At 42.1% G+C, this 27,828-nt stretch overlaps 1 protein-coding gene across 1 annotated transcript; it reads left to right on the top strand.

Annotated features, from left to right (window-relative positions):
• Positions 1–149: 149 nt before the first annotated feature.
• On the top strand, positions 150–27,828 carry LOC147868614 (Transducin/WD40 repeat-like superfamily protein). The gene is made up of 14 exons (XM_087321449.1): positions 150–349; positions 3,952–4,035; positions 22,294–22,427; positions 22,522–22,591; positions 22,722–22,805; positions 23,128–23,220; positions 23,327–23,397; positions 23,658–23,709; positions 23,783–23,840; positions 25,566–25,666; positions 26,319–26,473; positions 26,834–26,942; positions 27,026–27,082; positions 27,407–27,828. Exons 1-14 carry the CDS (start codon positions 257–259, stop codon positions 27,560–27,562), a joined length of 1,317 nt encoding a protein of 438 aa, XP_087177575.1. The 5' UTR covers positions 150–256; the 3' UTR covers positions 27,563–27,828.

Raw genomic sequence — 27,828 nt, 5'->3', positions numbered from 1 at the left:
GTAGTAGTAGTATGTAGTTACATTGTCATGGGCTTCTTATCTTTTTAATCATTGAAGTTACCATAGTCATAATTAGTTCCTTCACAAGAGGAGGAGCTGAAGCCTGAACTCGTAATAAGAAAACTTGGGACTCGCTCGCTCTCAAAAACAGGCGAAACAGAACCTTTGGAAAAACAGAAACCAAGCAGCAGCAGCAGCAGCAAAGGAGCGCGAACACGGGTTTGTTTTCGAGGAGAGACAGACAGCGACAAGAAGCATGTCTGTGGACCAAGCTCTTCACGATGCCCAACTGCAGCGCCATGTCAATGCTCTCATTGTTTCCCATCTTCGTGACCATAACTTCACTCAGGTATACTTTTGCATGCAAAAGAAAAAAATGGAAGGATATTTTTTCTTCATTTATTATTATTATTATTTTTAAATTTCCCATACTTGGTATATATCAATATGTCTTTTTCATTTCTTTAACAATCACAGTTATCTACAAGTTTCCTCTGATGATAACTTAGCTCAGTTAGATTTATAAGCGAAAAAAAAAAGATTTGTGTTTTAGAAAAAAGTTGTCATTGATTGGTTTTGGGTTTCTTTTTCACATAATTGATATAGCGTTTTTTTAGAAATGACAGCTATTTACAAGCCTTCCCCCCAAAGAAATTAGATATTATTATCTTTACAATGTTACATTTTTTTCCTGCATTTCATGGGCATAAACAGGTATCCAATATATTGGGAAAGTTTTTCAAATTTGGTAAAATTGATTCTTTTAGGGTTTTGATTATGATTAGGTTATTATTTAGGATGATTCATCGCAGGTTTTGCATTCTGGATGTACTATTTTGTTTAGATAAAATTTTAGGTCTTAACTATCTTTTGAATAGCTTGTAAACTTGAGTGATTCTTTCGGGCTTGATTTTTAAACTAGGGTATGAAGTTGAGTAATTTAGATGTCACATTTTGATTTGGGTTAAATTTCAGTGTTGTTTATGTCTTGAATGATTTTTTAGGGTTCTCATTCTGAATAGGTTGAGTGATATTTAACGTTTATATTCTCAATAGGCTGTCATGTTGAGTGAATTTTAGGGCTTTCATTTTGAATAGGCTAGCAACTGAATTCGTATTTATTCTAAGTTGTACAGTGTTCACAATAAAGTGGCCTGCGCTAAAACGCTGATCAAAATTTTGAATTTTTATGGTCGGAAATATTTGTAAACGGAACCATTGTGTAATTTTCTTGTAATTTCCTATTATTTCATGCCTGAATTGGAACCTCAGCTGAATAGGTTATGACCTTGCTATTTTTCATTCTAACTTAGTGCTCAGGAGAAAACAAGAATTGTTTCAAACTTGCTAGTTGGAAATATTCATAAAGAAACAATAATCCAAAATACATGAACTTTCTTCTAGTATTATTTTCTCATAATTTTCATTACTTCATACAAGGATAGAAATTTTAGTAGATGGTAAAGAACAATTCCCCTCTAATACTGAATCTTCAAACCAATCATTCTACATGCTGACTGCCCCTTTAAAAAGAATTCAAACATATGAAAAGCTCTTAGACCATGTTGGAGTAGGTTTGAGATTTTGCATGATATTTACTGATATGGTTAAAGCCCAAAAGTTGATGGCCAAGAGGGCTATGCATCAAATTGCCAATCTGTTGCACAACAAATATGTACAAGGTTTAGAATCCCTCTCTCTCCCGTCTTTATTTAGATGAGATATCTAATTACATAGATAGATTGGATGGTTCAAGGTTATGCTTAATAGTGGTTCCATACAAATACTATCAATATGCCATGACATTGCAGTGATCTCTGACTCTTTGGATAATACTAATATCCACAACGCCTTGATTCTCCCAGAGAAGGCTGCTTGTGCTTGACTTTCTTGTGGATATGCAGCCCTTGCTGCCCTTGAAAGACAATGCCCAACATACCCAGTTCCAATAACCATGAGCTAAATTGTAGTCAATACAATTTTAACACAATCTTCTCTATGGAATAGAATGTTGGGCACTGAACTTGCATAGGGCACATAACTGGACATATTTGGTGAGACCTTTAGTCTTGATGTTTGCTTGCATGATAAGGGCCAAAACTTTGGTGCCCCATGGTATAATCCAAGCAGAGATGGGTGCAGCCCAAATAGTGACCGACTCATTATTCCGTTCAGTGATCGGTGCCCAATTTTTTTGGGAGCTCCCTAAGCAAAGGTAATCAAGATTGCCACTTATATCATCAAAACAGCTTGCTGAACATGGAGAAGATTTTCATTAGTATGCCAAAATGCAAGACTGGTTCCAATTGCATGGCATAACTATTAATGCACTATCCCCATTCCAATATAGCTTGAATTGGCCACACCTGAACATGAGAAAAGTGGAAAAAAATAAAGTTATACGAGCCAATGTCATTAAATTGGATAATTTGAAAGAACAGAGATCAACTCCGTAACATCTCTTTGTAGGAGGATGGCCCACTATCTGCCAATTGTGCCATCGAAGGGTGGAATTGGAAGAACACTAGGCTTGCCATTGTGTTGTTTTTATGAACTAAGACAGGAGTTACCTCAGCCTCTTCAATCAAGGCTTTGGCCCATATGTAAGGTGATGAACGGTGCTTAGGACTGTTCTTGAAAGAACTCAAGAGACATAGAAAGAAGTGGTTGAAGGACAAAAATGCAACAACAACTCATCAACAAAGAACAATCATGACTTTCTTTAGCTCCGTTACAACTTCTTTTGCTACAAGTCAAAGTAAGGATTACACATTCGGGGTCTTGACCAAGACAGTTGAAAGTGGGTTACAATAAGAACGTGCTATGCACATAGGCCACAAGCATCAGAGCCATGGCCTATCACTCTTGTCATCGACAAATGAAGGACATTATCACTTGGCACTGAAGGTGCTTCCCTTGCTTCGAAGATCACTCCATCTTGGAATTGCCCATGTTGGAGATTTTTCAAAGGCAAAAGTTTCAGTCTATCTAAGTTACTAAACTTAGGGTGCTAAGATAAAGTTTAGCTATATGTATTTAGTTTAGTTTGTTGTTCTCAAAGACAAGAAAACATTTAAAGATGTAATCTTTTGTTGGGTCTTATAGGCAATTTTTGCAACTTAAAAGATGTTAAAATAGCATTCTTTCTTTCTTTCTTCTTTCTGCTTCAATATTTGATTAATTGATTAACCCATTTTTCATAGCTTCATATAGTTGCTACTTACAGTTGTTTTGATGTTAACACATTTCTTGATGACCCTTAAACAAGTCATTTCAGTCTCTTTCTCTTTGAAAGAGATGCCAACCACCATTATGTATTGTGGGAAAAATCAACCTCTATGCTGCCAAAGCTTAGGTTATGGTAGCAAGCTTGGGCCACAATCCTGACTGAATTTGCAACTTTAATCCTGATGACATATGTGTGACTTCGGTGAACTATTATTGGAGGGTGACAGCCCCAAAACTAATCTCTCGCTTCTCTCTGTGCTTGTTTTTGTCTATCTAGATTCACTTTATTCCAACATTCATTTCATTTGATTCTCTGGACCTGCCACTACTTTGTTAGAGCATTTCATGTGCGACAAACCCCACTCTCATTTTGGCACCTTACTACTGCGAGTAAAAGTATACGTGCAATTAATTTCCTCATTAATAAAGAAAGAAATAATAGGTTTATGCTGGCGGAAGTAGGCAGTTCGAGATGGGGCTTAATAAATCCCTCATCTCGCCCTATAAATTAGTGTCAATGTGATGAGTTTTATGAAGCAATTCATGCTATTTTTCATAAAGATCATTTAAATTATATTGTTTTTTCAGGTGGATGAGTCTGTTTGGATTTTATCTGTATTATCATTTCGTCTTCAGCTCAAGCAAGTGTACTATAATATGTTAATTTATAGCGTGTTTGTGTTGACACTATAAAACCTAGTGTTGCGTTGTTTTAACTAATAGGCCGCCACAGCAGTTGCTACGGCGACAATGACACCACTTAATGTGGAAGTGCCAACAAACAAGCTTCTAGACCTTGTTTTTAAGGTAAGGCATATACAAGTTTATTTTTCTGTTTTCTGTCTCGTAATATAATCCATTACTTTGGAAAGAAGGAATATGTTTTTTGAAGAAAGAACTTGTGTTTTTGAATCATATTTAGCCTCTATGAGATCTGCAATATTAATTTTAAAAATGAATATCATAAATATTGGACAACATAATTGCTGTTTGGCTCATGTCATGAGTCATGACTAGGAATCTCATCATCATGGTATGTGTGTCATTTGTGTAATACTTGCTGTTTGGCTCTTAGCATGGCAAAGAATCTCATCTTCTTGTGCATGACTTGTTTGCATAATACTGTGAAATGCCTTTCACCTTTTGCTGCTAGAGTTCATTGGTAGGTTTGCCCATCACCCTTTGATGAGAGAAGATTTCTTTAGAGTATCTTGATATAAAAATATTTATGTAGAATTGATTTTGATTATATAAGTAGGGAAGCCATAACATTTAGTTTATGCTCTAATCTAAGTAGCTGGGATTGATGGTGATTAGAATGTGATTGAAGGTGAGAGAAAGCGAGAAATATTAGAATATAGCTCAAGATAGTCACATAAGTAATTGTCCATGGTTCTACAGTTTAAACTAGTAAAGTGATCAAGAAAACTTGTGTACTGAAGTCCCATGGGTTAATATTGGCCTTTGTAATCTGATCCTCTGCGTTTTTTGTGAAGTTTGATACTCTGCACAGTCTACAATGTCGTGACTAATCTCTGTGTCCTCTTTGCCTGTGTTCCTAGTTACTACACTGTTCCCTCTGCCCTTTGCATTTCTGGGGCCATACCCTATACCTGCTGTTCTAACTATAGGACACCATGGATTCTGAATAGACAGCAAATGAAGATATGGATCTCAACACACACAAAGATTGCCCAGATCCAGGGAAGACCCCAAGAAGATACTGTAGAAGAAAAGGACAATATGGAAGCACCATGAGTAGCACTAGAAGGGCGTGCAAGGCACCCAAAATGCAAGTTTTCTGTTCAATGTCGAAGGGGGGAAACATGATCTATTACACCATTTGATTATGCAAGAGATCAATCTTATCATAGATGATATGGAAAGAGCATTACGAGGAGATAGTGAAACTGAAAACAGAGTTTTATGCCTCTCTCAAGGTTGAGTTATTAGAAGAGATAAGAAAGACATCTCAAGCCTTGTCATGAAATCAAACTTAGAGCTCAAGGATGATGTGACACAATACTTTAATGATGGAATATCCTCAAATAAGGTTGAATTAGTAGTTATAAAAGTTGATTTAGAGAAAGGACAAGAAGTAGAGGAAAAATGCATGTCCATAATTAAAGCCAATGTAAATAAGGAAATGTAAACATGGGCAGAGATGGCCAAAGATGCGAAAGCTCAAGCTGAGCATGCTCAACAAGAAATTAAAGCAAATGCACCCTGGATAACGGTAGTGAAAAAGCTAAAAGGAACATCAATGGATAAGATGGAAATAAATGCTACATTAGAAGAAGAAGCCAAGAGGACAGTTCATGCGCTACATGTACGAGTGGTTAGTTGGGCCGAAAAAGTAAGCCACAAGAAGATGCCAAGAATCTCGGAACAAAGATGTGGGGCATTAGATATTCCATTTGCTTCAACGTGGAGGGTGGGAAGAGATGAGCCTATAGGTGAAGCCCTTATCATCTGCTTAATGGGTATGGGAAAGAAAAAAACTTTCTTATCTAAAAGAAGGGCACTCAAGAGTGACAAAATATATTTAGATGACGATCTCACTCTAGCTTAAGTGGCACAACACAAAGAAAACATGCCATGAGTGCTAGCGCAAGAAAGGAAGGAAAATGGGCTGAATTTAGAGATTGTAAGGTCATTATTACAGAAAAATGAGCCACGTGATGATGTTTGGCCTATGAGACCTACACATGACTATATGGAATTGCAATGGTTCTCTACTAACAAATGTTGGATATTCTGAAGATACCTTCAAGAACACAGATATTGCTATATATACAAAGACCCATTAATGCATGGCTAGTAAACTCCATGATGCAAGGATATAGATGGGAGTCCATATGTCGTCCCCAACCACGGAAAAATGTTGGGTCTTTTGAAGATACCTTCAAGAACACAAAGATCCATCAATGCATGTCTAGTAGACTCCATGATGTACAAGGATATAGATGGGAGTTCGTATGTTGTCCTCAACCATGGACACTAGGAAGCATTACAAGGATCCATAATGTACAAAACGGAGCTCCATGATAGAGTGCATATTATACATAAGGATGTTTATGTGTGTTATATGTGGATACGAATCAAAAGAGGGGATCTTAGGGAACTATATATTGCCATTTGCTACTTTCCACTTGCATACTCAAGGTTTGCACCTCTCGGTGAATCACCATATCTACCACTATATGATGATATCATATGATCCACTACTATGGGGGACCTAATACTATTAGGAGGCCTCAATGCACGAACTAAGGATCAACAAACAAGTATGCTTGTCACCAACGAGGATGTTTATGGAGAAGTTACGGTAGAGTAGGTTGGTCTAAAGCGACAATCTCAAGATACGAATGGAGTAACAAAATATGGCAAACACCTTCTAGCCTTGGGAAGTGCACATGGATTAATGAGATATAATGGATTCTCACAATGGCCTGGATCAGATGCTTTGACATGTTGGAACCTGAAAGGAGGTGCAAGCACAATTGATTACCTAATGGGATCTCCATCTCTTATACTTGAAGTAAGAAAGTTCACTATATCTTGTAGACCTATTGCCTTGGCAGCAAATCATGCATATGTAGAGTCATACAAAATAGTTAAAGGAGATGCTTGCAACACGAAGTAACTCAAGGTATTTATACGCACAAACAAGCAAGAGCAACCTTCCAATGCCTCCCGAGGAAGAAATTGTATTTAGCTAAATTCGAAGATCATTTGTATTGCTTGTTTTTAGGACAAGGAAGTAAAAGAGCATGAAAAATGTTTAATGAGAGAAACCTACCACACAACTGACCTCACCTCAGGTGTTGCATGAATATGCAAGGGTACTATATGATATCCCGGGACAACCTTGACTTCCCCACCCACATGGCTCACACTCACATGAATCCACCTTTTTTACTCCACAAAATGTAAGAAATGCCATTGATAGGTTATAATTTGGGAAGGCCCAGGCTCATGATGGATTTCTTGGTGAGCACTTTATCTATGCCCATGACATCTTGCTCCCGTTGCTAGCACACATCTTTAATAAAGCTAGTGAAGGCAGCACGAGGATTAGGGTTTAGGTAAAAAACAGAGAGGGAGAGAGTCTGAGTGAGAGAGAGAGATGCACGCTGTCTTGGGTACAAAAGAGTGTACCTCTTTTTTGGTTTTTAGATATTATGTATATACAACTCAAAAGTGTGCTACGAGTGCGTTCACACTCATGCACTAATAAAAGGCACGATGGCCCTTTATTCCCAACAACCTCCCACCTAAAGGCAATGTGCCGTGAGAAGAAAAAAAAACAAAAAAAAAGTCAGCTAAGTCCAAGTATGTACAAAGCTGAACTACATACATACATCTATCCAACTCCCATCATCTGTCGGCAATGAGCAAATCGCTCAGCTGGAAGACCCTTCGTGAGAAGATCTGCAGGATTATTATTTGTATGTACTTTGACAAGCTCAATGTTCTTGCTGTCAAGTACATCTCTGATGAAGTGATACTTCACCTCTATGTGCTTCGTCTTTGCATGAAAGACGGGATTTCGAGCTAGCATGATAGCACTCTGGTTGTCACAATGAAGAATAGGTAACTCTGTAATGCCAAGATCTCTCACTAGATATGAAAGCCATAAAGCCTCTTTGCATGCCTCAGTGGCAGCAACATACTCTGCCTCTGTAGTAGACAATGCAACACATTTCTGTAGTCTGGAGATCCAAGAGACCGCTCCTCCTGTGAAAGTAAACACATACCCAGAAGTAGACTTCCTGCAGTCTGCGTGACCAGCATAGTCCGCATCCGTAAAACCAACGACAGATGCCTTTTGCTTTCCAAAGCAAATACACAAGTCCTTTGTGCCTTTGATGTATCTCATAATACCTTTCACCGCTTCCCAATGCTTTTTGCCGGGATTTGCCATATACCTACTAACCACTCCCACTGCAAAGGCAATATCAGGGCGTGTAGCAACCATCGCATATATCAAACTGCCAACGGCAGAAGCATATGGAACCTTAGCCATTTCAGCCTTCTCATCATCAGATGTAGGGCTGTCTTCTGCACTGAATTTCAAATATGGAGGCAATGAAACCCCAATTGTTTCCCCCCCTCCATATTGAAACACTGCAAAACCTTAGAGATATACTCCTGCTGAGATAGAAAGAGTACCCCTTTCGATCGGTTTCGGAGTATTCGCATGCCAAGGATGTGATTTGCAACACCAAGATCCTTCATATCAAAGCTGCCATGAAGGCTTTGCTTCAATGAATTCAAGGCATGAACATCCTTGCCAGCAATCAACATATCATCAACATACAAAACCAAGATAATCAGGCTGCCATCTCCTGCCTTCTTGGTGTACAAGCAATGGTCCACTTGACTTCCACGAAAACCTTGAGACTGCATAAATGCATCAAATTTATGATACCATTCTCTTGGTGCTTGTTTCAACCCATACAAACTCCTTTTGAGCTTACAAACCATCTTCTCTTTGCCTTTAGTGACAAAACCTTCAGGCTGCTGCATATATATGTCTTCATGCAGATCGCCATGTAAAAAGGCGGTCTTCACATCCATTTGTATGAGCTCCATATCTTCAGCTGCAACTAAGCCCAAAATGATTCTTAATGTAGTCATCTTGACTACAGGCGAAAAGATCTCATCAAAATCAACTCCATATTCCTGCGTGTATCCTTTTGCAACCAATCTTGCTTTGTACTTTGGCGAGGAATCAGAAATGACCTTCATTTTATAAACCCATTTGCATGGAAGTGTTTTCTGCCCTTTAGGCAATTGCACCAAATCCCAAGTATCATTTTTCTCAAGAGATTCCATCTCTGACAACATGGCTTTATACCATTTCTTATTGTCCTGTCTGTCCATTGCTTCCTTGAAGCAAGTCGGTTCGCCACAATCAGTTACCATGACATAGTCAGCCACGTTGTTTGCATCAGGAACAAATCTGTCAGGCTGTCTAGTAACTCTAGACGATCTCCTAACCCAATGCTCATTGTTTGGTAGCTGTTGAGCCTGCAAATCATCATTGTCAATTTGCAGTCCAGGCATTTTAGCCTGCAAATCAGCATTCACAGCTTGCTGTTCTAGCTGTTCCTGCACATTTGGTGGCTCATCATTATTGGCAAAGACTGGATCATTTCCAACCTCATTTTCTGCATTTGCAGGTAATTTTACAGCAGGTGTTTGCTGCTGTACAGCGGGCACATTTTCCTGTCTAAAAGGTATTTCTTCTCGGAATACAACCCTACGTACTTCCTCAGTCTTTTCGGGTTGTTTATGCATGCGATTTTCCCGGAAGATAACATCATTGCTGCGTACTATTTTTCTTTTCTCGGGATCCCACAATCTATACCCCATTTCACCCTTGTCACCGTATCCTAGGAAAATACATTTGCAGGACTTTGGCTCAAGTTTGTTGCGTTGTTCTTTACGAATGTGCACAAAAGCCTCACAGCCAAACACTCTCAAGTGAGCATATGAAGGTGGCTTGCCCGACCACGCTTCTTGGGGTATTCCCCCTCCCAAAGACCTTTTAGGTGACCGATTAATCAAGTGAACAGCTGTCATAACAGCCTCTGCCCAAAAACCATGGGGTAATGCAGCATGAGACAGCAAAGTACGGACCTTATCTTGAATAGTCTGATTCATACTATCTGCAACTCCATTTTGGGGTGGATTATAAGGGGCAGTGAGTTCCCTCTTTATCCCTTTGCTGTCACAAAATGCTTGAAAAGCCTTGGACGCATATTCCCCACCATTGTCAGAGCGAAGACACTTAAGTGTCTTATCAATTTGATTCTCAACTAATGCCAAAAATGTTCAAAATTTGTCGAGCACTGTTGGCCGGTCAGAGAAGGCAAATGGGAAAGCAAGGTCGGATCGGATAAATATAGAAATAGGAATAGAATTATTAGGAGGGACGGCTCCGGTAGTTGTAACCGATCCGGATCCGAACCGATTCGGTTTCGGTTAACGGTTGCCTATCGAGCACCGATTGTAATCTGGCCGGATGCCTATAAAAGGATCCGATGTTTTGTAATGAAGTGACGAAGAATTAATATAGTTTTGCTTATGCTTATTGATCTTGTCTTCGTCTGTGCTTAAGTATAATTATCATACGCGTGTATTAACATCCTATCCCTACCACCCCTTTGGAGAAGTGTCGGATAGACACCTGTGTTGCGGCTAGTCCAGCCATACATAATTCGGCCAACCCCTGCTTTAGCCTGTTCCGAAGCTGCTTGTTTTTCCTTCCTTATCCGTTTGATGATGTCGGCCATTAACTGAGCTTGAGCTTCAGAGTCGGCTTTTTGCTTGTCACAGGTACTCCGCCATTTGTTAATTTCGAAAGTCGACTTCACTTTTTCCTCGTTCCTGCTCGTTGTCAGCTCCCCTACTTTCTGCCGAAGTACTTCCATCTCCTTTCTTTGTTCCGACGTCAAGGTCTTCTCCGCCGATACTTCCTCCCTTGCTGTGGACAATTCCAAGCGGTTTTCCTTGAGCTGCTCTTTCAGCTTCTCTATCTGTCGGTCGTACGTTGCTGCCTGATTCTTGATGTCCGACGTGGCCTGTTTATAATCCTTACATAGTCGGTCGAATTCCTCCGTCTTCTGTTTTAGGCGTCGGTTCGCCTGATCTCGCAACCGATCATCTCGGTCCTTTTGTTGTCGGAGTTCCTCTCGCAACCGCTCGATTTCCTGCTCCATTCGTCGGCGCAGCCTATCTTTTTCCTTTTGCAGCTTCCCGTTTTCTTCTTGTAGTCGGTCATTGGTGGCTTTGCTTCGGCGAAGGCCTTCCTCCATTCGCCGTCTGTCGTCTTCTACCAACTTCCGCTGCTCCCTTTCGTTATCTCTCAATGCCTCCTGAGCCTGTAATTCTTCTTTCAAAGTTGCTATTAACTTCTCGGTCTCAGGGCCGGTTTGCAAGGCCTTCTCCGTTTCTGGTTCGGCTTGCTTTTCTGATGTCCCGACCGGCTCGGTGCCATCTTGTGCTTGTCGGCTGCCTTCTTTTGCCTTTGCTAGCTCTTCTTGCAGCTCATGTAATTGTGCCCGGAGCATGACCATATCCTTAGTCGTCGTCCTAGTCACTTGTTTCCTTTGCTCCTCCTCTTTCTCCATCTGGTCTGCCACTCCCGACAACTGCCCTGACAACCACCTTAGCCATTGTGCCTTTGTTCTGCCTTCGTTGGTGTGAGCAGGCGTGCCTAGCTCCGGCTGTTTTTCCGGCTGTTTCTCCGGCCTCTTCTCTTGCTCCGGCGCTTGTTCCTTTCTTTGTTCTTCGAACTCCGCCGTCGGTTCCGGTACTGCCGTCTTTGGTGCAGACGGACCTTCATCCTGTGTCGCTTCTGTTCCAGTTACTGGAGGCGGTTCTTTCGCCCGTTGCTGAGTTCCGTCCGCTGTTGGGGTCGGTCTTGTCGCCCGTTTCTCCTTTCCTCGCCTGGTTGGTAGTATTAACATCGGTTCGGATGAGCCTTCCTCTGTTTCAGCGTCCTCCGTCGGTGCGACTATCGGTACCGGTTCTGATTCGAGCGTTACTGGTTCGGTGTCGGTTTGCCTCTTGCTGGTCTTCTTCGCCAGCTTCTCCTTGCCTTTTTCCGCCTCTTTCTTCTTCGTGGCCGTTTGCTGTTGCTGTTTCCTTGGCTGCCGTGATGGGCCTTCCTCCCGTTGCTGTCGGGAGGAGTCTTCTTCCCACGGTTGTCGAAATGATCCTTCTTCCCGCGGCTGTCGGGATGATCCTTCCTCCCGCGGCTGTCGGGATGATCCTTCTTCCCGTGGCGCTTCTTCTTCCTGTGTCCATCCTGGAGTGTGTTTCTCTAGGATTCGTCGGCGCTTCATGGTTGGCTTCGGCGTAGTCTCCTGCCGACTTCTTTTCTTGTGCTTGATGGGGGACGCCGGTGGGACCAACACGGTTAACCATTGGGATATTCCGGCCCATGGCTTCTTCCCTTCCACCAAGTGCTTGATCGCCTCTTTCAGTCCTTCGGTAATGAAGTGGAGCCAGTCCACCTGCAGGCCTTCGTATGTCGCGATGACGATCGCTGCTCGGTATTTGGCTATGGCTGGCGGACGAGGGTTCACGAACCCATACTCCATTAGGGCGCGGGCCACCTCTCCGAACAGCAGGTTCTCTCCGCCCTGTGTGCGATACGCCTTGCTGCTGAGGGAATATTTGCCGAAATACTCGAAGAATATTTGGCTCGAGGGTAGCTCTATTGTCTGAAGTCCGCCCTCCGCAATCCCGGTGAGTGCTTGTACCGCTCCTTCGGTGACTTCTGCCAGGTCCATTGCTGTTGCGGAGGCGAGCAGTGCGGAGCGATGAAAAGGATCTGATCCTGAGGGAAGCCCACTGTGGAATTGCAGGCGGGCATTATGCCGGCGAAACAACAGCCCGGAAGATATGGCAGAGCGGACTATGGTGGCCGACTACCATGAGAGATGCCGTTAAGTATAGCAGGGAATGCGACCTGTGTCAACGACTGGGCCAACCCACGGAGCAGGCCCGGATGCCACATCACCCGGTCTTGCCCTTAGAACCATTCCAAAAGTGGGGCTTGGACTTTGTCGGTCCCTTCAAGCCACCGGCAATGCGGACCGGAAATCGGTATATAATAGTGGCTACCGACTACTGCACCAAATGGGTAGAAGCAAAGGCACTACGGGACAACACGGCGGCGTCCACGGCCAAATTCTTATACGAATGCATATGGTGTCGGTACGGATGCCCGATCGAGCTGATCAGTGACCAGGGAGGACATTTCCTCGGGCAGGTGGTGGAAAGTTTGACATCATTCTATGCGGTAGTACACAAACGAAGCACTCCCTACTACCCTCAAGCCAACGGATTAGCGGAATCAACGAACAAAACGCTACAGAACATCCTTAGAAAAATCGTCAATGAGAACCGGACCGACTGGGACACGAAGTTGCAGAGCGTGCTGTGGGCGTACCGAACGGCGTACAAGACTAGCATCCGGACGACCCCGTTCCGATTGGCATTCGGCTTGGAAGCAGTCATGCCAGTAGAATTCCAAATTCCTAGCTTAAGAATACAGGTTAAGGAGCGGCTAAGCGAGAAGGAATCCGAACGAATCCGGCTGGCGATGCTGTTGGAACTGGAAGAAAATCGAATAGCCAGCCTGCTACAGCTAGAACTAGAGCAAAGTCGGAGGAAAGCCTTCGTAGACCGACACCGGCGGGGTAACCAGTATTGCTGTTCCAGACACGGATGGGGAACATGCTGGGGAAATTGCGATTTCGATGGACCGGACCATTCTGGATCATAAAGGAGTACAATGGGTCTTACCAGCTCGGGACGTTGGCAGGAGAAGTTGTGGGCAAATGGGCGAATGGGTTTCGCCTAAAACCGTATAAGGGGCACATGCCAGCTAACCCCTTCAAGCAAGACCCGGACATCCTGAATGGCGAGGAGCCGACACCGAGGCGGAACAACGAGGAACCGACAACAGTACGCACCGACCCGAACACATCGGGGGGAACCGAACAATGATGCGGCACATGGGTGAAAAAAAAAGAAAAAAGAAAAAGCAAATCATAATTCAGAAAAGCAATAAAAGAGAGGATCAAGAAAATCAAGGTAATGATGAAGGAAGTGGTTACAACCGTCACACGGGTGCACGAGCTATTTAAAGCACAGAACGTGGGGGGCCGATGTACAAGATTCAACACGCGCGGCAATCAAGGAGTCATAATGACAGACACGTAGGAGATTCGACACACGCGGCAAAGAAGCGCAAGCATGACACGCGGCAGCAAAGGACAGGCATGCTATTCATGACAGAGCATGCGCAGGCGCCAAAAATAGGACATGCTATTCGAGGCAGAGGACGTGCAGACGCCAAAATTAAAGAGTGACATGCTAATTATGGCAGAAGATACGCACGCGCGAAAAACAGGAAAAGGCGGCTCGAGGGAAACGCCACTATATAAAGGAAGAACCGGAGAAGGGTTCACTTTTTACGAATTTTCCCACAAGCAAACGCAGGCTCAAGACAGCGAGATCCGACGCGCAGAACACCCACACCCCGACCTCAGACCACAGGCAGCAGCAGAGGAAGAAGAAGCGATGGCACTGTCGGAAGGAGCGCGACAATGGCTGATGGAGAACGGATTAGGAGGGCTGCTGCGGGTCGCCGACGCTCCGCCACACAAGGAACCAGAGCCCTCCGCAACAGCAGTGGACCTGGCAGAAGTCACCGAAGGAGCGGTACAAGCACTCACTGGGATTGCGGAGGGCGGACTTCAGACAATAGAGCTACCCTCGAGCCAAATATTCTTCGAGTATTTCGGCAAATATTCCCTCAGCAGCAAGGCGTATCGCACACAGGGCGGAGAGAACCTGCTGTTCGGAGAGGTGGCCCGCGCCCTAATGGAGTATGGGTTCGTGAACCCTCGTCCGCCAGCCATAGCCAAATACCGAGCAGCGATCGTCATCGCGACATACGAAGGCCTGCAGGTGGACTGGCTCCACTTCATTACCGAAGGACTGAAAGAGGCGATCAAGCACTTGGTGGAAGGGAAGAAGCCATGGGCCGGAATATCCCAATGGTTAACCGTGTTGGTCCCACCGGCGTCCCCCATCAAGCACAAGAAAAGAAGTCGGCAGGAGACTACGCCGAAGCCAACCATGAAGCGCCGACGAATCCTAGAGAAACACACTCCAGGATGGACACAGGAAGAAGAAGCGCCACGGGAAGAAGGATCATCCCGACAGCCGCGGGAGGAAGGATCATCCCGACAGCCGCGGGAAGAAGGATCATTTCGACAACCGTGGGAAGAAGACTCCTCCCGACAGCAACGGGAGGAAGGCCCATCACGGCAGCCAAGGAAACAGCAACAGCAAACGGCCACGAAGAAGAAAGAGGCGGAAAAAGGCAAGGAGAAGCTGGCGAAGAAGACCAGCAAGAGGCAAACCGACACCGAACCAGTAACGCTCGAATCAGAACCGGTACCGATAGTCGCACCGACGGAGGACGCTGAAACAGAGGAAGGCTCATCCGAACCGATGTTAATACTACCAACCAGGCGAGGAAAGGAGAAACGGGCGACAAGACCGACCCCAACAGCGGACGGAACTCAGCAACGGGCGAAAGAACCGCCTCCAGTAACTGGAACAGAAGCGACACAGGATGAAGGTCCGTCTGCACCAAAGACGGCAGTACCGGAACCGACGGCGGAGTTCGAAGAACAAAGAAAGGAACAAGCGCCGGAGCAAGAGAAGAGGCCGGAGAAACAGCCGGAAAAACAGCCGGAGCTAGGCACGCCTGCTCACACCAACGAAGGCAGAACAAAGGCACAATGGCTAAGGTGGTTGTCAGGGCAGTTGTCGGGAGTGGCAGACCAGATGGAGAAAGAGGAGGAGCAAAGGAAACAAGTGACTAGGACGACGACTAAGGATATGGTCATGCTCCGGGCACAATTACATGAGCTGCAAGAAGAGCTAGCAAAGGCAAAAGAAGGCAGCCGACAAGCACAAGATGGCACCGAGCCGGTCGGGACATCAGAAAAGCAAGCCGAACCAGAAACGGAGAAGGCCTTGCAAACCGGCCCTGAGACCGAGAAGTTAATAGCAACTTTGAAAGAAGAATTACAGGCTCAGGAGGCATTGAGAGATAACGAAAGGGAGCAGCGGAAGTTGGTAGAAGACGACAGACGGCGAATGGAGGAAGGCCTTCGCCGAAGCAAAGCCACCAATGACCGACTACAAGAAGAAAACGGGAAGCTGCAAAAGGAAAAAGATAGGCTGCGCCGACGAATGGAGCAGGAAATCGAGCGGTTGCGAGAGGAACTCCGACAACAAAAGGACCGGGATGATCGGTTGCGAGATCAGGCGAACCGACGCCTAAAACAGAAGACGGAGGAATTCGACCGACTATGTAAGGATTATAAACAGGCCACGTCGGACATCAAGAATCAGGCAGCAACGTACGACCGACAGATAGAGAAGCTGAAAGAGCAGCTCAAGGAAAACCGCTTGGAATTGTCCAAAGCAAGGGAGGAAGTATCGGCGGAGAAGACCTTGACGTCGGAACAAAGAAAGGAGATGGAAGTACTTCGGCAGAAAGTAGGGGAGCTGACAACGAGCAGGAACGAGGAAAAAGTGAAGTCGACTTTCGAAATTAACAAATGGCGGAGTACCTGTGACAAGCAAAAAGCCGACTCTGAAGCTCAAGCTCAGTTAATGGCTGACATCATCAAACGGATAAGGAAGGAAAAACAAGCAGCTTCGGAACAGGCTAAAGCAGGGGTTGGCCGAATTAAGTTCATCATGTCAAGTTGGAGTACCCGAGCTCAGGCAAGCATAAATGAAAGCACGGAGAAGCTCTGGAGGGAATGGGCACAACAGGCAGCTGAACTGCAGACACTCCGAGCTGATGCAGAAAATCGGAGGAAAACCGGAGATGGGTTCTATAAAATGGACGAAGAAAGTATCGTCAACATCCGGGAAGAACTGTCGGAGGATTTCTATGCTCTAGCAGAAGAGCATCTCAAGGAAATCCGAGGGTTAGTAGAGAGGTTGGATGACGGGCAGCTCGAAACCCAACTAGAATTGGAAGGGTACGAGAAGGACCGACTGCGACAGGAAGCCGAGGGACACACAACGCCGATCTCCATCAGTGAGGGCGAGCGACCGGCTGAAGAGGACCCAACCGACAACGCACCCCGACAAGAATTACCCGAGGAAGAACTTCCGGAGCAAGAACAGGTTGATGCCGGGGATGATGCAGAGAGGAGACAGGGAAGTACCGAATCCGGGGAGGAAAGGACACAACCAGTGGAAACCGGAGAAAGCGATACCGGGAACGGAACGGAGGTAGAGCAGGACAGACCCGGACAGGATACAGAAGAAACACCGGTACCACCGGTACAAGTAGAGTCGGAGCAGCAAGATGCGAAAAGGCAGCCAATCCAATCGGAAGTCGGAGACGGCACAGGCAACACTTGAAACCTCTGAGCGGAGTTTGCTGGATAATTTGGAGGAAGACTGAAGCCGGCTGTGGGTTCGAAGTGCAATGCACTTTCCCACGGGCGTGCCATGTGTTGGCCGGTCAGAGAAGGCAAATGGGAAAGCAAGGTCGGATCGGATAAATATAGAAATAGGAATAGAATTATTAGGAGGGACGGATCCGGTAGTTGTAACCGATCCGGATCCGAACCGATTCGGTTTCGGTTAACGGTTGCCTATCGAGCACCGATTGTAATCTGGCCGGATGCCTATAAAAGGATCCGATGTTTTGTAATGAAGTGACGAAGAATTAATATAGTTTTGCTTATGCTTATTGATCTTGTCTTCGTCTGTGCTTAAGTATAATTATCATACGCGTGTATTAACATCCTATCCCTACCACCCCTTTGGAGAAGTGTCGGATAGACACCTGTGTTGCGGCTAGTCCAGCCATACATACAACAAGCACTTCATCCTTGCTACGAATAGGGTAAACCCATACCTTCCGTGTAGCATCATCGACAAAAGTGACTAAGTATTTCTTTCCCCCTAATGATAGCCCTGGCATCTAACATACATCTGAATGTACTAACTCAAGCGGGGACGACTTCAGCGAAAGAGACTTTTTATGAGATGTTTGTACATGTTTACCATAAATGCAATGATCACAATGTTCAAAATCAGGATAACGAAGACACGGCAAGTAACCCAAACGAGAAAGTACTTTCATACCAGTTTCACTCATGTGTCCCAACCGGCCATGCCACAAAGAAACACTAGGCTGCTCGGTTATGGCAACAACATGGTCACTCACACTAGATACATGGAGAGGATACAAAGTATCACTTTTACTACCCTTGGCAATAACTCTAGATCCCTTGCAAATCTTCCATTTCCCATCACCAAAGGTTGTGTGAAATCCATCATCATCTAGCTGTCCTGTGCTAATCAAGCTCTTCTTGAGCTGAGGTACATGCCGTACATGCTGAAGTGTGAAAGCAGAACCATGCTGAAACTGTAATTGCACAGTGCCAATACCTGCAATTTCACATGCATAGTTGTCCCCAAGATGGACAACACCATGTCGACCCCCTATGTAATCTGAAAACCACTCACGATGAGGGGTGACATGAAAAGAAGCACCGGAATCGAGTATCCAAGTGTGCATGTCACCATCCGTATCTGCAAGTAAAGCATGTTCTCTATGGCATGATGAAACAAAGAGTACATCATTTCCACTATCACTATCATGAGTGACTACATTCACCTCTTCACTTTTAGTATTGCCTTTCCTCGGTTGAATATCTCTCTTTTCTTCTATGAAATCATCTATCTTCTTGCCCTTTCCTTTCTCTTTCTTCCATTTGAAACAATCACGTTTAAAGTGACCCTTTTTGCCACAGTGATGGCATTCTACATCTTTACCACGTGATATACTACGGCCATAACTATCAAATTTGCCTCTTTGTTGTGACCTACCCCTCATATGCAACGCACTAGAGGACTTATTGGATGCATTATTTTGCCGACTCATCTCTTCCATGAGTAGAGAACTCTCTACATCGGCATAAAAAAGCATCGCATTTGAATTGCTCATAGCAGTCCTGAAAGTATCCCAACTTTCTGGCAAGGTGCAAAGTAAAAACGTGGCCTTAAACTCATCATCAATGATGAATTTCAAGGCAATCAACTGGCTGAAAATGGAATTGAACTCACTCAGGTGAGTTGACATGGGTGTGCCCTCTGTCATACGCAAATCCATAAGTTTCTTAAGCCAATAAACTTTGCTAGCTGCTGTCTTTTGGGCATACAGTTCCTCTAGTCTAATCCATATAGAATAGGCGGAGTCCAAACCTTCAATATTAAAAAGCAAGGCATCAGAAATCGACAACTCAATAGTCGAGCGTGCAAGCTCATTCAACTCTTGCCAATCATCTTCGTTCATATCTATAGGCTTTACACCTTTGTCTTTTATAGGCTTTGCATGCTTCTTTTGCAGCAGGATGTTGTAGCACTGCTTTTTCCAAACCGCAAAGTTATGTGCACCCTCAAGCTTCTTGATGTGCATAAGGTGGCTACTTTCACTGCTGCTAGTCATGATTTTAGCCCAAACGGAGGACCAAACCTGCACTGCAGAAAACGTGACTTGCTTTGCAGAAACCCTAAACTCTGCTTTGCAGAAAACCCTAATCTCTGCTCTGCCTGCAAAAAATCCTAATCTTTTCTCTGCATAAAACCCTAAACCTGGCTCTGATACCAGTTTGAAGGCAGCACGAGGATTAGGGTTTAGGTCAAAAACAGAGAGGGAGAGAGTCTGAGTGAGAGAGAGAGATGCACGCTGTCTTGGGTACAAAAGAGTGTACCTCTTTTTTGGTTTTTAGATATTATGTATATACAACTCAAAAGTGTGCTATGAGTGCGTTCACACTCGTGCACTAATAAAAGGCACAATGGCCCTTTATTCCCAACAGCTAGGTGTGTCCACCCAGTGCCACTACCCACCTCTACTGAGGCTAAACTTGATGAAAGCAACAACAAAGATGACGAAGGTTTCCCCACTAGATGGATAGGGCATACCTTTGTGCCAATCCTCATGAGTGGAGACCCCATGATACTGAGCATCTATAGGACAATCATGATTGCCCATTTTTTGGCTAAACTATATGGCTCGATCCTAGAGTTAGAATTAAATATATGGGCAGAATGAAATGGTTGCTGTTCAGCTGGACAGGCAGGCTTTTGAAAGGGGTTCACAACTTTGGATCACATATTGACCCTCCAAGCCCTTATCAAGGAGGGCAGAGCCCATAATAAGAGGATTTATTGCTGCTTTGTGAATTTCCTGAAAGCCTTTAACATTGTGCTGCGTGCTCGGCTGATGCAACGACAAATGGTTTGCTAGAGGCTGTGGCTAGCAAAATTGGAGTAAAACAAGGATGCCCACTATCACCCTCTCTCTTCAGTCTCTATATAGATGAGGTATCACATTACATAGAGAGATTCGGGGGTTCAAGAGCATGCTTAACAGGTAAAGCTATCCAAATATTACTATATTCTGATGATGTTGGGCTGATTTTTGACTCTCTGGAGGAACTATAGAGAGTAATTTGTATAGGCAAAGGTTTGTCAATGAACTTGGATAAAACTAGAGCGATGGTGTTTAACGCTACTCAAGCATGGGTAACAAGATCGGAGCCAGAATTCTTCTTGAGAGAGGAAAAGGTGGCATACTAACCCTCCTACACATACCTAGAAGTAACATTTAAAGGGCCTAGGATCTCGTTAGAGTTGGTTGCTTGTGCCCGACTTTCTTGTGGATATGCAGCCCTTGATGTTCTTGAAAGACAATGGGCACATTTGCAGTTCCAAGAGCCATGAGAGCCATGAACTAAATTATGTTTGTTTAATACACTTGTGATACCAACTCTTATGTATGGAGTAGAAACATGGGAAATAATTGGAATGATTTAGAGAGACCTTTAGTCTCAATGATAGTCTGCATTATAAGGAGCAAAGCATCGGCCCCATGATATAATCCGGGTAGAGATGAGGGCAACCCCTATAATCATCGACACATTATTCCGATCGGTGACCTATATCCAATGGCTTTGGGAGCTCCCTAAAGGAAGGTACTCAAGGTTAGCACTTATGTCATCAAGATAACTTGTTGAACATGGAGACGTTCATTGTTGGTATGCTGAAATGCAACAATGGTTCTTGTCACATGGCATAAGCATAACTGCCCATTCCAATATAGATTGGGTTGTTCCCATCTAAACATGATCAAAGTGGAAAAGAATAGAGTGATCCAAACTGATATTATTAACTCGGAAAACGAGATAACATGGATCAGCCCCAAAATATCACTTGGTAAGAAGATGACCCATTGTAAGATTCATGTTTTACACACATTGGAGGATGGATTCATCATCCAGTAACAATTATAATATATCTGACTTGAGAATCTTACATGTACCGATAACAAGATTCTTTAGTTTCTTTTTATCTTATTTACTTTTTTTTACTTAGTAACCTTTATTTAATTTGATTTGTTGTTCTCAAAGATGAGATAACGCTTAATATGTAATCGCTTATTTGGTCTTATAGGCCATTTTGGCCTCTTAAAAAGCATCAATATATCTTTCTTTCTTTCTCTCTTATTTACTTTTATATTTACTGTGTAATATTTATTTTATTCTGATTTGTTCTCAAAGATGAGAAAACACTCAAGATGTAATCTCTTATTTCTTTCTTCTTTCTCTCAGTCTCTCGAAGAACCAATGGAATATGAGGATCATTTGTGTACTCCTTGATTTACTTGTAGCAAGAGTAGGAGTGATGAACCTAAAGAAAGTTGCAACTGCTCTTTGTTGTTGAGCTTGTGTGATTGTAGTATAGCTGCCCTTCAACAACTTCTCCAATGAGGACCAACAGTGCCTGGAGCATTTCTTGCTAGAACTCAAGAAATGTTGGGAGAAGTTGTTGAATGACAGCAATACAACTACACAAGCTCATCACCAAAAAACAAGCACAACTTTCTTTAGCCCATCACTCCTAATCATGCCATAAGTCAATCAAGGGCTACACAAATGGGATCCCGATCAGGACATGCAAAGGGTTTACAAAAGACCAGCAATTTTTTGTGCACATAGAGCCCGGTCCTAAGGACCAAGATCTTGTCACTGTCATTGAAAGGCCATTATCACAGGGTTTACAATATATTGGGTAGATAAGGATATTGCAAATTTATGAAAGCATTTGCAGAGGGAAGAACAATGTAGAGATAAATTGTTTATGTATAGAATATTTCTGCAATAGTAGACCTTAACAATGTTTTGGATGCCAAAAAGAATGTGGATTTTCTAGGTTAAGCCAAGTAGGAAAGATGCAATATATGCTATCCATGTATGTAGCATAAATAAGAGAGCTGCCTGTAATGATGGTGTTGTAATGTTCTGGTCTTGTATTGTTTATAAATACATTTTTTTGGGGATTTGAAATTTGTGGGAACCACAGATTTTTTCTCAGGAAGGGGAGGTACAAACTCTTGTTTATTTTCAAATTTACGCTCTATGGCAGGGGATGTCAGCAGATAGAGATGAGAATCCTAGAGGTTTTATTTCAACAGCTGGAATTGATCTAGCAACAAGTGGGGGCACTACTTACTCATATGGACCATTGCCTATTCTCCCACTGAATTCATTAGACTTCAGGTGCATAAACATTCAAAGCAGTTCTTGTTTGAGAAACTTCTGCAGCTATGCTGAGTGTTGTACTGTCTATTGTGGCTGATTGGTGTTGGGGCAGTTCAGCACAACCAAAAGGCCTTCCAAAGACTTTTCCAAAGCATGATACACGTCACATTTCAGAGCATAAGGTGATTTGTTCCTAATGATCTAATGGTTCTTTGAATGTTCTTATTATGACAAGCCACCTTAATCATAATAATGATAAGGATGGACAAGTGTCGCACTATGATGCTTAATTGAATTTCCTTTATTTTGTAGAATGTGGCAAGGTGTGCTCGCTTTAGTCCAGATGGCCGATTTATTGCGACAGGAAGTGCAGACATGTCCATTAAACTGTTTGAGGTGTGATATTTTAGAAGGAAGAATATGCAGTTGGGTGTCCAAGTGGAGCGCATACCAAGTTACTATAAGTGCACAATTAATGCAGGAGAAAAATTCTGTAAAACTAGCATGCATGTTCTTTCTTAAAGTGATGGTTTGTATTAAAGAGTATACATTTGGAGGTTGAACACTAAAAAACTAATTTGGACATGCCTGATGTATGGGAGGATATACCAGATAAATTCCTGCTTGGATAATCATGCCCTGCAATGATACTTTATGTTTTTGACAATGTTATGAATGAGGTAAGCCTCTTGACAGAGTGTATTTATTCAAGGTTTAGGTCGACAAAATTCGGCAAATGTTGATGACAGATAATGGAGCACGAGAAGGGCCTGTTCGGCCAGTGATCCGAACCTTCTACGACCATATGCAGGTATCCCCATCGTTACTCAGTATATGTATGCAATGATTAGTGAGTAAGAATCCAGACAATAAGAGCTGCATTTGATTTGTTCCTGAACACACATGCTTCTCTGCAGCCAATTAATGATCTGGATTTTCATCCTCAATCTGCTGTATTAATATCTGGAGCAAAAGATCGGACAATCAAGTATGTATTGTGGTGCTACAATATGAATTTCAACCATGGGATGCAAATCCTATTTCTACGGTTTATATCCCATTTTACCTAGATGTAAGGCTTACTATCCCATATTAAAGTAATTCTGTTATACAATGCTGCATGAGGAAGCTTTTAATAACTATTACCTTCAGCATCTCACACAACCACATGGACTATGGGTTTTTTCTAGTTTTTATAATCAGATGTGATCAATCTTTTTATATCTAAGGTCCAAATAACATTTGCAGGTTTTTTGACTTTGCCAAAACAGCTGCTAAGCGGGCGTTTCGTGTTATACAGGTATCATACACCAGGATTTTCAATACTCTAAAAAAGTTCCATCGTCATAATATTTTGGTTCGGATGTTTTCAGGACACACACAATGTTCGTTCAGTTGCTTTTCATCCTTGTGGAGATTTCTTACTTGCTGGTTTGTATCCATTGACCATGCTAGTACCATAACAAACTAAATATGTAAGACAAATTAAGGTGCAGTAATACTCTTTGCATAAAGAATCTAACTCTTGTAGAGTTGGGGTATGCAGAATCGTAGTGCATGTGTGAGAGTGGGGGTGTGAGCAACAGAAGGAATAAGAGAAAATAGCCAGAAATAATAAAATACATAGTAGGGGGATCACAACTTATGCACGGAAGAGAAAACTACGTTAATCAGCTAAAGATTATCAACTGAACACAATGGGCCAAGGGTGTTTTATATAGAAGTCCTCAAGGGACTGCCGCATTAAATGTGGTTGGTGGAGTCTACTTATAGATATCCACTCGAGTTGTTTGACCACATTACACTTGACAACTAACTGAATATTACAATCTAGGTCTTCACATGGATTACAATCATAGTTCCTAATATTCGTGTACGTCCAATTTACTGGATGTACGCGAATGTTTGCAAACGTACGTGTATGATACCCGATATTCGTTTTTTTTTTGGGGGGTTTTTTCTGACGGGTTGTGAGGTGTGACAAGACTGAGAGTCTGAGAGTCGAGAGCTCTGAGTGTTCGTGAATCTGAACTGAGAGTCGAGTGTTGAGAATCGAGAGCTCTGAGTGTTCGTGAATCGTAACTGAGAGTTGAGTGTAGAGAATTGAGAGCTCTGAGTGAGTAGTGAGGAGAAAATCGTGAGAATCAGCTTTCTGTGAAGGACGAAACGAACAGGGCGCAATCTTCCATCAATTCTAATTTCTAATTTCTGATTCCCGATTTGTCTATAAAAATCTTGATTATTTTTTATTTTTCATATTTAAAAATAAAATTTAGAGTAATAAAAAAAAATATAGACGAATGGATTCCAATCATACTTGGAGCCATTTCACGTAGGAGTATGATACGAATATTCACGTATGAGTATGACACGTTTGAGACGTATGGCTAGAACTATGATTACAATAAAGTGTGCTCACACACTTTTTCACACATTGTGCTTTTCTTCATAAGCACATGTTCACATGAGTTGAGATTGATTCTCAACACTTTATAGTTCTATCTTGGTTGCAATATTATGTATAAGATTATACATCTATGGATCTTCATTCTAGTATTCTACTATTAGATACAGACACTAACTAAACATGTAAGACAAATTAAGGTGCAGTAAAACTCTTTATAGTTCTATCTTGTCGCAATATTGTGTATAAGATTATACACCCATGGATCTATATTCTAGTATTCTATTATTAGATATAGTTGACATAACAAACTAAACATGTAAGCCAAATTAAGGTGCAGTAAAACTCTTTATACCTCTATCTTGTTCACGATATTTTGTATAAGATTATACATCTGTGGATCTATATTCTAGTAGAGGTGTATGGTATATCAGAAGACAACAAAAATTATTGGTCTATATTGAATGGAGAATGCTTCAACTAAACGTTTGATGACATTGTGAATCTTAGTAATCAGATATTGTTGGCATAAAACTCCGTGAACACTTTTACGTTGGATTTCTAAAGTCATGTAAGTAGTGTACGCAGAAATAGCAGCCTCCAATTATCCCTGAAAATAACCCATTCTCCATCTCTTTGATCAATCCCTTAAATGATACAGTAAAAAAATGAACGGCACTACCTTTTCTAATCAATAGAGTATTATGCATAAGTGATGCAAATTCTGGTTCTTGACATATTGTATATTGCAGGCACTGATCATCCTGTCCCTCATCTCTATGATGTTAATACCTTTCAATGCTATCTGTCCTCATCTATTCAGGAGGGGCAAATAAATGACGCAATTAATCAGGTATCACTGTTCTTGTTTTGTCTTTTACTTCAGGTAAGTGTAATCATGCTTAGATATGGTGAATGGATTAGACTTGATTTTGAAAGATGCATAATCCTTGGTTTATATCAGAAATTAGAACTGTAAACCTCATTCTTTTGCATTTTTCATCCTAGCCTTCAACGTAAAAATATATGGAGATGTTGATATCTCAATGTATACAGATCTGCTATAGGAAAGTGGACACAGCACTGATTTTGTTTTGTAAACCTATGCTAGCCTTCAAGGTTTATCTCTGAATTTGAAGGGAAAAGAGGGTTATAGCTCAAATTTGGAAAAATTAGGGGGTTGTTTTTTCTTTCTCAATATACCATTTTGACTGTCTAAATATAATGTGCTTAACTTTACAGTATTTGGTATAAAAAGACCTAAATAAGTTTTTACTTTATGCTTATCTTGAAAACATATTCATTAATGCTTTAGGAAATTGATATCTAAAATTTCCAAATAAACCTTCTTTTATATAGGCAACATATATTTTTTTAATGTATGAACTTTAGTTGGATGAAAACCCAGTGTCTATTGAGAGTGGATGAGTATTTGAATTGACATCTGGTTTTGATGTTGGAATATCAAGGAAAAAATGCTGAGGGATTATCTTAAAACTATACAGGTTCGCTATTCTGCTACTGGAGGAATGTATGTCACAGCAAGCAAAGATGGAGGTATTCGTATATGGGACGGTGTTTCTGGATCTTGTGTCCGAGCTATTGAATTGGCACATGGCTCCTCTGAAGCAACAAGTGCTCGTTTTACCAAAGATCAAAGGTAACCACGTTTGTCTTTGTCTACTTCATTAAGAAAGGTTTGGGCCATGAAATGCCCTTTGCTTAAGTGATTTCTAAGAATGGGCCACTAATAAGAGAGAGGTTGATGGTTATAAATGGTGCTCTTTTTATATTTGTCACTTTCTAGAAGAAAAGCTTATATGTCTCAAACAAACTCTGATTTGAACAAAGTTCGAGATTCTCTGATCGCCTTATTCAAGCTTTTTCAAATGAATGTTGACATCATAATGTTTCATTGAGCACCATGTATGCATGTAATGCAATTTTTAGAAGAGCCTTTCAAAGTTCAAATTTTCTCTTAATGAGTCCTGTGCAACATTGTTACTCTTGACATGTACAGGTATATTCTTTCATGTGGAAAAGATTCTGCGGTGCGTCTTTGGGATGTAGGGAATGGTAAGCAAGTGAAGCAGTATTTGGGGGCCCAGCATATCCAATTGCATTGCCAGGTGAATATTGTTTTGGGATGATATTTATTTTCAAAAGAACTGATACTATTTTGAGTGTTCTAATGCTTTTGTTTATTCTAAAGGCCATTTTCAGTCATACCGAAGAATTTGTTCTCTGCACCGATGAAATTAGTAGCGAGGTGAGTTCTTGGCGTTGTTTGCTGATACTCTGGCGATAGTTTTGTTCCCATTGTCTTTAAACATGCTGACACTCATTATTATTTGTTACATGCTGAGATTTTTTGTCAAAAAATTAACAAGAAAAGATAGTATGTGACAAAATTATCTAAGCGTGTACCAAAACAAAAATGTAGATATATATTTTTATAATGCTGAAATTTATAATTTTGTTGCATTGCGGAGATTTTATATTTGTTTTATGGCTGAGAATTATTGATATACATACATACATACATACATACATACATACATACATATATATTATATTTATTTATATTCACCAGATTGTGGCATGGGATGCTCTTACTGGTGAAATATCATCAAGGTGGCAGTCTGGCCACAACGGTGCTCCAAGGTGGTTAGAGCATTCCCCTAGTGAATCAGCATTCATTACTTGTGGAATGGATCGTTCGGTGCGGTTTTGGCGAGAAGCTTTTTAACGTATCTATCCTTTGTAGTTCTTCATTTCGTATGAGATGTATCTTACCTGTATTATATGTTACATATAGAAATATGGCTAAATATTCTAGCGATTTTATTAGAAAGTTCTTCTACCAAGATTTTGAAAATGAAACGATTTTGATTTCTTTACTATCCATGTCTTTATTTTTTCCACAGATTTTTAGGTATGTATCGTACTTGCATGTATTTACTAGTGTAATGACCTTGTTTGGATTTATTTATTTGATTTCACCAATTGCATCCT

This window comes from Azolla caroliniana, unplaced genomic scaffold (assembly GCF_043228905.1).
Source record: "Azolla caroliniana isolate FFs.n. ecotype wild unplaced genomic scaffold, voAzoCaro1.0.p SCAF_1, whole genome shotgun sequence".
In the NCBI taxonomy this organism is placed as follows: Eukaryota; Viridiplantae; Streptophyta; class Polypodiopsida; order Salviniales; family Salviniaceae; genus Azolla; species Azolla caroliniana.
This window is presented reverse-complemented; position numbering and strand designations above follow the sequence as displayed.

What these genes read in the sequence shown, in the direction of transcription:
- LOC147868614 (XM_087321449.1), top strand. Translation starts at nt 257, where the DNA reads ATGTCTGTGGACCAAGCTCTTCACGATGCCCAACTGCAGCGCCATGTC. An exon ending in CTGAATTCATTAGACTTCAG is followed by an intron (nt 22,428 to 22,521) that starts GTGCATAAACAT and finishes GTGTTGGGGCAG; the next exon opens with TTCAGCACAACCAAAAGGCC. An exon ending in CCTTCTACGACCATATGCAG is followed by an intron (nt 23,221 to 23,326) that starts GTATCCCCATCG and finishes GCTTCTCTGCAG; the next exon opens with CCAATTAATGATCTGGATTT.